Source organism: Pipistrellus kuhlii, unplaced genomic scaffold, assembly GCF_014108245.1.
Source record: "Pipistrellus kuhlii isolate mPipKuh1 unplaced genomic scaffold, mPipKuh1.p scaffold_m20_p_16, whole genome shotgun sequence".
Lineage (NCBI taxonomy): Eukaryota > Metazoa > Chordata > Mammalia > Chiroptera > Vespertilionidae > Pipistrellus > Pipistrellus kuhlii.
In genome coordinates, this window is record NW_023425471.1 from 20,822,970 (window position 1) to 20,837,018 (window position 14,049).

Below are 14,049 nucleotides of genomic sequence, written 5' to 3' on the forward strand. Positions count from 1 at the left end.
AAAGGTAAATACAGAATTTGCTATGGATATCAAACATTTTTGTGTTTCCATGTGTTAATATTGTAGAACATTTTCTCAGTTTTATTGTACTTCAAAATTGTTTTTTTAAAAACTTGTTAAAATTAATGGTAGGTGTTGGCAGAGTTCACAGAAATGTTTGAGGGGAATATTATTTTCTATACAAGTGAGACTCTGACATTTTACAGTAGAGGTCACAGGTAATGTCCATATGATAAATATTCACTATTTTATTGTATAGCTTTTGTATATGAAATTACTGTAATATTTCACTGGTAATAAGTCCAAGATGTTAACTAATACCAAATTTAAATGTATGTTCTGGAAGATGGTACTGTAAAAGAGTAAGTTTGTGAAATTTTTAATATATTGTGATCACCATAACAAATTATGCCAATGAGTTTTTCATGTATTTTTTTTTTACCTTGTCAACACAATAAAAGCTTCCCATTAATATATGTAAAGTATTATTTATTTATTTGGGGGTATTGTTTGAATAAGAGAATGATGTTTTACTGAAAATCAGACTATATTTTAAGCTTTAGAAGTTCTCTTTATATTAGTTGTGGTCCAGATAATAGAGTACCTTTATTTGAAATAGAAAACATTTTTTAATTTCTCAGCCTCTTAACTTAAAAATTAATAATGCTTTTAAAGCCTTTCATATTTTGCCTATTTCCTTTAAACATCTTAAAGTAATGAGGCTAAATCTAGATGAGCAGATTTCCAAGTATATTACCAGCTATAACACCACACAATCTTAACACCTACTTGTAATTCATGTTTAAAAGTTGATTTGGTTTCGAAAATGAGAGCAATCATAACTACATATTAAAACGATGCAAGAATTTTTATGTTTGATTACTAATTGAAGGAAAGAATATGTTTCTTCCTCCTGTCTTATTTTTACTTCATTTCTTAAAATTATCCAGTTTTTATCCATTTGATGAGATAGCTTTATGGTAGCTTCACCACCACAACGCATGCACCAGCTCTTCCAATGTTAACAGGAACTTCCTAACACAGGAAACAAAAGCAGGAAAAGAACTGATGTTTAAGTGAATTCTGTATTTAGCATAGTATAGCATATTAGAGTTGATAAAGTCCTTAGCCATTCTGGTCTCACCTTCACCTTGCATAAAGGCAAAGGAAAATGTAGCCCAGATAACAATTCAGTGTGGGAGAAAAAAAAATAGTGTTTAAAAAGATGTACATATGAGATTGAGGAGCAGGAGATATTGAGTAAATTTCACCTCTCTGGTAATTTTCTCACTTAAAAAATTACAGCAAATAATGCTTATCCTTCAAGGTTTTTGCTAGAGTTAAGTGAGATAATGAATGAAAATAATTTGTCATATAGAAGTTATAACTCCACTATTTGTTCTCTTTCATTCTTTCTGACATCACACAATGAAAGAGTGAAAATCCAGGAACAGAATCTAAGCATCTTAGGTTCTGACATACAATTTTCAGAAAAGTAAATTCCATCACTTTAGACCCATGGTCAGCAAACTGTGCCGCGCAAGCCAAATAGGGCTCTTTGACCACTTGAGTGTGGCTCTTCCACAAAATACCATGGCCTGGGTGAGTCTATTTTGAGGAAGTGGTGCTAGAGTAAGTTTAAGTTTATTTATTTTTATTTTTTAAAAAATATATATTTTATTGATTTTTTACAGAGAGGAAGGGAGAGAGATAGAGAGTTAGAAACATCGATGAGAGAGAGTCATCGATCAGCTGCCTCTTGCACACCCCCTACTGGGGATATGCCTGCAACCAAGGTACATGCCCTTAACCGGAATCGAACCCGGGACCTTTCAGTCCCCAAGCCGACGCTCTATCCATTGAGCCAAACCGGTTTCGGCAGAATAAGTTTAAGTTTAAAAAAAATTGGCTCTCAAAAGAAATTTCAATCGTATTGTTGATATTTGGCTCTGTTGACTAATGAGTTTGCTGACCACTGCCTTAGACAATAATTTTGATTATTGTATTTGACCTAACTTGTTTGCTAAAATGTTTTTTTTTCCCATTTCTAGTTTATCTTAAGCATTGATACAAATAACATGGAATGATTTGAATATTTTCAAGGGTCTTAATGAATCAAGTTGTTGAAGGAGCGAGATAGAGACCCATTATCACATATCATTACATTAACATATATTTAGAACAGTAACCAACACACTATATAGAGTACAGAGCAGTAGGAAATCAGTATAAAGAAAGGTGAAGTTAGATACCAAATACAAGGTTTGTATGTTTGTGGCAATAGTGAAGAGTTAATCATATTTCATTTTTATTAACCAGTTATTTAATTAACAAACCATTATATATTTTGGAATAAATCTAGAACCATCCCTAGAAAAACTGTCACAAGCATCATGTTTTCCTTGAGCATCCTCGAGATGCTCAATTTCAGTGCCCCAGCTTATATACTGTCCTCATAATTTCTTTTGTTAGATGCCCAGAACTTCTGAGAGGATTTAATTCCAGTCTTTTACTATGCACTAAATTTATTGAATGACTGATTAAAAGTTACGACTATTACAGTTTATAAATTTCTATAAAAAGGGGATTTAAATATTTTCCTTCTGGGGCACCAGTGATAAGAAGAGGAAGATATTAATGGATTATGATGTTGCTCTTTGGTTCTCAAGTCATAATATACATAGGAATTTGGCCAAAGAGTAAAACTTTTGAATTCTGTATTTAGCATAATATAGCATATTAGAGTTGATAAAATCCTTAGCTATTCTGGTCTAACCTTCACCTTGCATAAAGACAAAGGAAAATGTAGCCTAGGTAACAGTCCAGTCTGTTTCACTATAATGTGAAATAAATGATTACATAATATCAAGTGACTGACTTCCACATAAATACTGATGGATCCTGCTAATGATCAATTAGATCATCTAGTTGTTTCCTATAGCTTAGATAAAGCATGTTTTACAAATTTTATGAAATGAATCTGGTAAAACCCTAAAGATGAAGAGAATGAAACTAATTTCAACATGTTTAAAAATACATTTTATTAAAGCCTGAAATATACCAATTTGAATACTTTTAATAAAAGTACCTGTTTCCATTCATCTTTCTGTGTATCATATGACTCAACGGTATTCAAATAAGAATGTCCATCATATCCTCCAACCACAAAGACTCTGTCTCCGAGAGTACACACAGCGACAGCATCTCGAGGAACACTCAGAGGCGCCACAGTTGACCATGAATCATGTTTTGGATCATACCTTAAGAAGTTTAGGAATACATTAGAGAAGGAAAATCCAATATAGTATTAAAATAAAAAACAATAGGCTTTAATAAAACATATACTTATCTAATATAAAAAATTAACATACCTTATAAATATCAAGTGTGGTCTAACTAGTAAATGTGAAAGATAAGTACATGACAAAACTCACTTCAGCCACCAGAGGACACTCAAAGCATATAAAAATGTATTTTCTTTCCAAAAAGATCATGCATTTTTTTGGTTTGGTACTTAGGTTTTCTATGAGGAAATTTCACTTATTCGTGCCTTAACATGTGAAAAATGTTCCCTCTCTCATTTATCATGCTGGTCTCATTTTTTCTTCTTATTCTTTGTATATCAAATTTACAAATGAAATGCCTGATCCTGCTTATATGGGAGTTCACATTTTAAGTAAATCTGAATATAATTGTTTATTTAATTTAAATATATTTTATTGATTTTATAAAGGAGAGGGAGAGATAAAAACATCAATGATGATAATCATTGGTTGGCAGCCTCCTAAATGCCCCCTACTGGGGATCAAACCAGCATCCCCGGGCATGTGCCCTGACCTGGAATCAAACTCATGACCTACTGGTTCATAGGTTGATGCTCAACCACTGCGTCACACTGGAAGGACTGAAGATAATTGTTTTTTAGTTTCATAGAATGCTGTACCATGATTTTAATTCTATTTTTGGCTAGAGTGGTCATAGCTTTATTCTATATTTTTCCTCTTTGAGAATTCCTGTTTATCTTTTCAGGAGCCTAGAATTATTTCCATTTTAATTTAAAGTTCACTTTTTATCCCAAACCTTCCTCTAAGCAAAATAAAAGATAATTTAGTAAGTAATATCAATTAAAATCTTCTAAATTCCCTTCTAAAACTTGAAGTTTTTATTTAAAAAATACATAATGCAAAAATGTAAAAGAAGTGAACAGTGAAAGAAAACTTCTATAATTGTACATAAAAATATCTTTTGATTTTATATTGGCTTATTCATAAAATTTAATGATAAAGATGTCTTTTACAAAGAGACATTACTTAATTAGCCACTACTAATTTCCTTATATTTCTACTACCCCTCTTATTTATTTTTTTAATCTATTTAATCATATTCTAAATCATCTTATTCCATCTTTTATTTGATCTGACCTTATGCCCAATAATATTTTTAATACTTAAGATCACCTCAATGTCCAGAGCATAATTTTTTTTTGGTATCATGTAGCATATCACCTTAAATTCTGATGTTATAAACCCAGAACCAAATAATCCATAGCTGTGCACTTCAGCTAAGCTGCATCCTCTACACAATTGCTGTTGTTATACTCTGAAGCTGCAGTCAGCATAAGAGTACACATATCTATGAATGGTGAACCAGGGTCATAAAAAGATTTCCTTAGAGATTTGTAACCAAAACCCAAGAGTGTCATGCATATGAATGATAATTAATACTAAAATTATGGCTAATGTTAATATTATCTGGATACTTCTTGATTAAATAGACAAATTTGGGAATGTTGAACCTTTTGAAGAAAAAAAATTGTAATATGGTTACTATCTGTAAAGACACACAGGAGATATTATTAAACACTAGAGGCAGGGTGCATGAAATTCATGTACTTGGGGGGGAGGTATCTCTCAGCCCAGCCTTCACCCTCTTGCAGTCTAGGAGCCCTCGGGGGCTCTGACTGACGACTTAGGCCTGCTCCCCACATCCTTAGTGCTGCCAAGGAAGCAGGAGAAGCTCCTGCCACCACCGCTGCACTCATCAGCCATGAGCCAGGATTCTGTTTGAGTGATGCTCCCCCTATAGGAGTGTACTGACCACCAGGAGGCAGTACCTGCATTGGTGTCTGCCCCCTGGTGGTCAGTGTGCATCATAGAAACCGGTCCTTTTGCCATTTGGTAGATTTTCATATTAGCCTTTTATTATATAGGATAAAGTTAGTCACTACATTTCTTTCAAATTAAAATAGCATAATGTCTTTCCCTTTGCTTTTCCTTCTCTCCTTATAGTGAAACTAAAATGGATTCTGAAGTGAAGAGAAATAGTTGTAAACTTATTCCTGCACTAAGAGAGATGATGTTGGGAAGGTGGACAGATACATGCAAAAAATGAAACTAGACCATGAACTTATACCATATACAAGCATAAGCTCAAATTTTATAAAAGAGTTAAATGTAAGATGTGAAACCATAAAAATTTTAGAAGAAACTACAGGCAGCAAAATCTCAGACATCTCTCATAGCAATATGTTTGGGAGTATATCTAGGGCAAAGAAAATGAAGGAGAAAATAAACAAATAGGATTATATCAAAGTAAAAAAGCTTTTGCACAGCAAAATAAAACTTCAACAAAACAACAAGAAAGCACACTGCATGGGAGAACATATTTTCCAATGATATATCTGCTAAGGGGTTAATTTCCAAAATACATAAGAAACCCATACAACTTAACAAAAGGAAGACAAATAATCCAATTTAAAAATAGGCTAAGAACCTAAAAAGACACTTCTCCAAAGTGGACATACAGATGGCCAAGAGGAATATGAAAAAATTGTTCAAAGTCACTAATTATCAGAGAGATGCAAATTAAAACAACACCTCACACCTGTCAGAATGGCTATATCAATACATCAACAAATGACATGTGCTGGTGAGTATGTAGAGCAGTGGTTCTCAACCTTTCTAATGCTGCAACCCTTTAATACAGTTCCTCATGTTGTGGTGACCCCCAACCATAAAATTATTTTTGTTGCTACTTCATAACTGTAATTTTGCTTCTGTTATGAATCATAATGTAAATATCTGTGTTTTCCAGTGGGGAGGGACTGTAGGAGGTTGGCTGGATGCCAGTGGGAGAGACCAGAGGAGGCTAGCTGGTCATCGGGAGGGACTGCAGGAGGTTGACTGTGAGAGTGCACTGACCACCAGGGGGCAGCTCCTGTGTTGAGCATCTGCTCCCTGGTGGTCAGTGCGCATCATAGGGACTGGTTGACGGGTCACTCCGGTTGTTTGGTCATTTAGGCTTTTGTATATATAGATAGGCTTTAAAATGAAAACTGTTACAAGAGAAAAGAAACACATATAATGATAAAAAGGCCAATTGATAAAGAATTATAACAATTACAGACATAAGAACACAAAGCAGTACATCTCCTAAATATATGAAGCAAACACTGACAGAATTGGAGGGAGAATGTGCTATAGTAACAATGAAAGTGCTTGATTCTCCACCTTTAATAATGGATAGAATAAGCAGACATATCAATAAGTACATGGGAGACTTATAATAACATTATAGACCAATTGAACCTAAAATATAGATATTAAATATTCTACTCTCAAAAAACATAATACACATTTTTTCTCAAGTGAACAAGGAAAATTATCCAGGAGAGATTACATGCTGGGCCACAAAACAAGTATTAATAAATTTAAGAGTTTGAAAACATGCAACGTGAATTTAAACTAAAATCAACAGCACAGGAACAGAGAATATATGTAAAGGATATAACACATATTTAAACAGCCAATAGTTTTGGTTGTATTTTTCCCTATACTTGCAATCCCATCCATTCTTTTGTATGCTTACAAACTATAAATTCTAATTACTTCGTGAATTGCTTTTGAGGATGCCATCCCATACTGATCTCTCTCTTGTGAATTATGATAATTTTAGTGACTAAATTTTTCATTTGGTCTTATGTTAATACTAGAGGCCCAATGCATGAAATTTGTGCAAGGGTAGGCCTTCCATCCCTCTGCTGCCGGCACTGGCTTCCCTCTGGCTCCTGGGACATGGGCTTCCCTCACAATTCTGGCTTCCTCTGGAAGGTTGTCCTGAAGGACATTCCATCTAATTAGCATATTAAGCTCTTATTATTATACATTATTTTACAATACTATGTTTGCATATACATATTCTGTCTTTAGGGGGAATGTAAATGATATAACTATAGTTATGTGACTGATTTTAACAAACATATATTTTATTCATTTAAATAAATGTCTCCCAAAGAAGTTACCTTTGGGAAGCTAAATACTTAAATACTCATTGTTCAGAACATTATTAACAACTCCATTAAGAAATTCTGTATGCTATATGGTGTTAAGTCTTTCTCTTTTGATGATTGATTTTTTAAACAGTAAAGTTATTTTGATTTGAGCTGGTGAATAGTTTGAGTGATATAGCTTGGTGTAAAATTAATTTATTATTACATCCCCTTTGTCTCACTATTTTATAGGGTGACTATCAAACAATAAAGCAGCATATTATCTTTATATATTTGTTGATGGGTCTAAAACACATAATAAGGAGGATTTCTTCAAAATATTTTAAGCCTAAGAGTATGTATGCAATTTTAAAATGGACTGATCCTCTGAAATGATTAACACTTATTTGGAAAACTATATTCTCAAATAAATACATATATAAATAAATATAAATATTTTACCGTTCCACACAGTCAGAAAGCCTAGAGCAATGGTTAGAAGCAGGAGCATCATGACCCCCAACAGCATATAAGAATCCATTGTATGTTGTAACTCCCACACCTCCACGTCTTTTGGACATTGGAGCACACGGACTCCACTTGTTAGTGTGTGGGTCAAAGTATTCCACTGATCTCAGGCAGGAACTTCCATCACGTCCACCAATAGCATACAGCCTAGAAAGAAAAGAAAAAAAAAACACAGAAATGTTTGTTTTTCCAATTTATGCATAGAATGAAAGTGAAAGAACCTTGCACAAAACATATTAAGTTTCTGCCTATACAGGGTAGGTAAAGGTAGGTGTACAGTTGTTCATATGGAAAATTACAATAATAAATAACAATACAAGTATAAACTCTGTTTTGCATACTCACAACTGTAAACCTACTTTTTCCTCATTTTGTGTATTCTGCTATCCCAAGATTTTCTAGCAGACAGTCTGAGTTTTTGAATGGAAGTCTACCACTCTAAACTTTGTGGAAGTTACTTTGAAATAATAGATCTACCCTACTCCAAACTTGTGAAAGTTGCTTAGATATATTAAAAGATCCCATGGGATAATTACATACAGAGAAAGATGGGAGATAGCGAAAACATTCTTAATATTTGTCAATTATACCTCATTAAAAACAACCTTACAATTTTACCTAGGTTCAATTGCCTAGCATTAGAATCCCTATTGTTTTTATTAACTGCTTTATATAATAAAATAAATATAATTGTCACTAGGAATATGTTAGCTTGATAAATGACTAAGTGAATAGAATAGAACCAAAAAAAACCTTTTTATCCCCATAAAGATATAGTGGCTATAACATTTCTGCCATAAACTTTACTAAGCAGTAAGTCTATAACTGCCATTATGATGTGTGGTAATAGGTAGGAGATTGTTACTGAGTCATCTGATAATCATTCAGGTCAGGCCAGCCAGGATAAACAGATTTCAGAGTATTTTAAGCTCTAAGACACCCTGGCTAGGTCTCCCCTTAACTATAGACATTCCACACCTTTTCTTGCATAAGGTGCTAAAATCCATCTACTGAGCCCATTTATGGGAGGTACTGGCTTGATGCAAAGTCAGTACAAACATACAAGTTGTCTCCTGCCACTTGTTCCATCCTGATGTCTAAATTTCTCTTCAGTCACGTCCCTCATATATGCTGGTCATTCTCTCCAAAGGTCCCTTGTCAGAAAGCACATATGGTTAATTGAAATAAATAATAAACTCAAGCTCTTAGCAACCTGTAGCATCATTGGGTTTTAATAATATATTAGCTTGTTCTTATAGGCAAGTAATCAAGAAGTAGGAAATACTTAGAAAGATGGAACCAGATGTAATTCTAGAGTTGGGAACTCTAAATACTCAAGACGGTATATGGTAAAGAACAAAATATAAAACTTGCCCTATTCCAAAGACAGCCAAAGTCTTGATAAGTCAAGAGTAAGTTATTATGTAATAAATGGAGGCCTCTTGAAGGTAAAGCTGGGATTTGTTTGAATTTAGAAGTGCTTCTCAAATTTAATGACCACACAGAGTCACTTGATGATCTTGTTAAAATGCCTATTATGATTTGAAAGGTCCAGAGTGGGATTAGGATTCAGCATTTCTAAATCGATCTTAGGTGATGCTGACATGCCTAGTTCCAGGACCACATTTGAGTAGCAAGGGATTACAGAATATTTAATTAAATTTTTGTTTTTGACAAGTATTTCCATCATAATGAAGGCAGAATTCCAACAAAGGCCTGTTATTATTCTTTTTCTCTTTGTTGTTGAAAGTATTACAGATGTCCTGTTAGTTTATTTGTTTGTTTTTCCCATTGATCCACCCCACACCCGCCCCTCCCAGGCCTTCACTACTCTATTGTCTGTGTCCATATATGCATATAAGTTCCCTGATTAATCACTCCTGACCCATCTCCTACCCTCACTTTCCCTCTGAAATCCATCAGTCTGTTCAATTCTTCTATGCCTGTGGATCTATTTTGTTAATCAGCTCATTAGATTCCACATAAGAGTGAGATTATGTGATGCTTGTCTTTCTCTGATGGGCTTATTTCATTTAGCATAATACTCTTCTGGTCCAACCAAGCTGTTGCCAATGGTAAAAATTATATATATTTTTTATAGCTTCAGAGTATTCTATTGTGTAAATATACCATAGATTTATCCACTTATCTACTGATGGGCACTTGGGCTATTTCAAAATATTAGCTATTGTAAATTGTGCTGCTATGGACATAGGGGTGCATTTATCCTTTCTGATTGGAGTTTCTAGTTTCTTAGGATATATTCCTAGAAGTGGGATTACTGGGTCAAATGGGAGTTCCACTTTTTATTTTTTTTGAGAAAACTCCATACAGTTTTCCACAGTGGCTGCACCAGTCTGCCTTCCCATCAGCAGTGTACCAGAGTTCTCTTTTCTCCATATCTTTGCCAGTACTTGTCATTTGTTGTTTATTGATTGTAGCCATTCTGACAGGTGTGAGGTGATACCTCATTGCCACCTCACCTGAGGATATTTTTTCCATTGATTTTTAGAGAGTGGAAGGGAGAGGGAAAGACAGAGAGAAACACTGATATAAGAGAGACACCTCAATTAGTTGCCTTCTGTATGCCCCAACTAAGGCCAGGAGCCTACAACCGAGATACATGCCCTCAACCAGAATCGAACCTAGTACCCTTCAGTCTATAGGCTGATGCTCTATCCACTGAGCCAAACCATCTAGGGCCTGGGAATGTTTTTGATTGATGTATCACATCTATGAAGTGCTGTAGCACATGACCTAGGAGCAAAAACCATGCACGTTTTGGGTTACTCACTTGTTGTTTAATGCAGCGACAGCAACTGTGCTTCTAGGAATTGACATACTAGCTACGTAATTCCACTGACGTCCCTCAGGATCCCATCTTTCTACAGTGTTTAGATAACTCCATCCATCATGACCACCAACAGCATACATTGGTCCTTCAAGTGTGGCTACTCCTAAGTAATAAAAACAGCATGAGGGCTCACCTATAATGGCTATTATAGACAAGCAACAAACTGCTTAAAATTTTGTTTTTGTTTCTTAAATGTTTTTGTGTACACATGAATAATTTACTGATCTTGATATGAAACTAAACATGGTATTTTAACCCAAGAAAATTTTCAGGCATAGTTACCATTATCATGGAAACGTATTGTTGTTGTCATACTGAAGCCAAAGGAGGTAGTGGGAACACATCCTTTCTGAGGATGTGACAGATAAGGGAAATCGATTTTCCTGGCATAATTTCAATGCCACTTTTAAAGTAAGAGATAGATGAGATATGACTGAATCTTAGATAAATCTTAGAAATGTAGGCCAACTGATGTCTTTCTTATGCCTGTTCTTGATTATAGGGATAAAAAAAGGTTCTCATCAGATAACTAAATAGGGTTTTTTTTATGTGTTATATTAGATACTATAAATACCCCCTTTCTAACTGCTCTTCAACTGTTCTGGGAATACACGAGTTCCTCCACCCCCACCTTCTTTACCATCTCAATGAACTCTCAGGTATAGCCGCATCACCTATCCTATCTCTTTAGTAACATCAATGTATTTTAAAACTTGCTCTGATTTCTCTATAACATATATTTTCTAAGCTATGTTTTTGAATCACTAACACAACTAAGCTGAATATAATTAATATAATCGAACATTTGAAATAGACTATCAGATAATTTTGGGGCATATGATACCAGACCTGGACCTGCCACTTTTTAGCTGTGTAAAACTAGATCAGGAACACACGTGTCAAACACAAGGCCCGCGGGCCAAATCCCTCCCGCCAGGCCTTGCAATGTGGCCCGCACAGCGCTGTCATCACTGCACTCCGCTGCGTTTCCATCACAATGACAGTTTATGACTGTTCAGTAAACCATTCGGCCCGCAATTTAGGCTGGATTTTAGATTTTGGCCCCTTCTCTGATTGAGTTCGACACCCCTAATCTGGAAGGTAGGGGAGGATGGGAGTAAGGGGGAGAGATCTATCAAAGGACTTGTATGCATGTATATAAGCATAACCAATGGACATGGACACCAGGGGGAGATAGCATGAGCTGGGGGAGGGGGGAAGGAGGGTAAGGACACATATGTAATATCATAATCAATAAAAAAGTAACAAGGAAATTATTATGTCTATTTTTTTCAAAAGACTTTATGATATTGAAAATGTATGAAAACTAGTATGAACAAAGATGTATCCTAACAGCTATTTAGGAGAATCAAAGTTCTCCACTGTTCTAGATGTTTCCACTGCATCTTTCCTAAATTTTTTTATAAACTCTGAATTACATATAAATTAGAGCTGCTCTCAACTGAAGTGGATTTTTCCTGCCTTGGATCTGCATCATTGGCTTTTTGCTGAAATGTAGATTTGTCGATTATAGAAAGGATCACGATTCATCTAACTAGAAACACATCTCTCCATTATTAAGTGCTCTTTCCTCTAAATTGAGTCTGGAATAAAACTCTATTGTAGGTTTGTTTTACTCAATAATGTAATCCTTCTCAAAGTTTTTATCCATTGTAATAAGTATGACACCTGAAATAAGAAAAAATTTTTAAAGGTTTTGACTATTTGCTTAAGCTTTTCAGCATTTTTAGACATTTTGACTAAGGGATTTGTTATCCAATAATATGCAGCTGAAATTAATTTTTAAATAGTTCTGTGAACTATACATTTTTTATAAATCATATAACATTAAATTCTTACCTAAGCCATGCCTATGTGTTGACATGGGAGGCATCACACTCCAGACTTTGCCAACTGGATTAAAACATTCCACAGTATTCAAAGTCTTTAAACCATCTCTTCCTCCCACAATATAGAGCTTATTATCAATAACTGAAACTCCAAACTGAAGCCTACGGCCATTCATGGTGCCAATATGTAACCAGGTATTGGTCCTGAGGTCATATCTTTCTATTGTAGTGGTACCTGTTAGAGGGATATTGAACAATGGTTAAAACCAATTATATAGACACTTATCCTCTTCAAATTACTCCAAAAAATTCAAGAACAGGGAAGAAGCTCTTTTTACAAGACCAAATTTATCCTAATACCAAAACAAGATAAAGAAAGAGCTATACACCAGTATTCCTGATGGACATAGATGCTAAAACTCTCAACAAAATATTAGCAAATCAAATCCAGCAATACATTTTAAAAAATCAAATACCATGATCAAGTAGAATTTATTCTGAGGTTCAAGTTTGGCACAGTATTTGCAAATCAATAGATGTGATATATTACATAAATGAAATGAAAGATAAAAATCACATGACCATATCAATAAATGCAGAAAAATCATTCAATAAAATGCAGCACCAATTTATGAGAAAAATCTCAACAAAGTGGGAATAAAAGGATCATACCTCAACATAATAAAGGCCATATGTGAAAAACAGCCTACATTATACTCAGTGGGCAAAAATTAAAATGTTGCCTTAAGATCAGGAAAGGGTGTCTGCTTTCACAACTCTTATTCATTCAACATAGTACTGGAAGTTCTAGTCTTAGTGATCAGGCAAGAAGAAAAAGTACAATAAAAGTCATCCAAATCAGAAAGGAGGAAGTAAAACTGGCATTATTTGCACATGACATGATATTGTATATAGAAAACTACTAGATCTAATAAATGAATTCCACAAAGATACAGGATACAAAATCAACATTCAAATATTGATGGCATTTTTATACACTGATAATGGATTATCAGAAAGATAAACTAAAAAATCAACCAAATTTACTATTGCAATAAAAAATAGGGTACCTAGAAATAAATTTATCCAAGGAAGTAAAAGACCTATACTGTGAAAATTATATGACATTGAAGAAATACATTTAGGAATATTATGCTGAGTGAAGTAAGCCAGTCAGAGAAAGACGAATATCACATGATCTCAATTAAATTGGAATCCAATAAACATAATAAACTAAGAAACAAAATAGGTCCAGAGGCATGGAAGTTTGGAACAGATTGACATATCTCAGAGGGGAGAGAGACAGATGGGAAGTGCTTAACCAAAGAACTTATATACAGATATGAATAACCAATGGACATAGACAATAGTGTCTTAAAGGCCTGGAGTAGGATGGGGGCTAGGAGGGGGGGATTAAAGTGGGCAAGGAAATTGGGGAATATCTATAATACTGTCAACAACAATCGATAATAATAATAAAATATATAGACATGCATTATTCACAATGAAAAAAATTAAGAAATATACAAATAAGTGGAAGGATATCCAAG

General features: G+C 34.4%; 1 protein-coding gene across 1 annotated transcript in view; it reads right to left on the reverse strand.

Annotated features, from left to right (window-relative positions):
• Positions 1 to 366: 366 nt before the first annotated feature.
• KLHL4 (kelch like family member 4) overlaps positions 367 to 14,049 on the reverse strand; it is a 79,679-nt gene continuing 65,996 nt past the window's right edge. The window contains exons 7-11 of the mRNA XM_036439946.2: positions 12,510 to 12,734; positions 10,590 to 10,752; positions 7,730 to 7,942; positions 3,089 to 3,260; positions 367 to 1,035 (exon numbers count right to left, since the gene is read on the reverse strand). Coding sequence (XP_036295839.1) covers positions 976 to 1,035; positions 3,089 to 3,260; positions 7,730 to 7,942; positions 10,590 to 10,752; positions 12,510 to 12,734 — 833 coding nt within the window. The 3' untranslated portion in view covers positions 367 to 975. The remainder of the gene's footprint in view (positions 1,036 to 3,088; positions 3,261 to 7,729; positions 7,943 to 10,589; positions 10,753 to 12,509; positions 12,735 to 14,049) is intronic.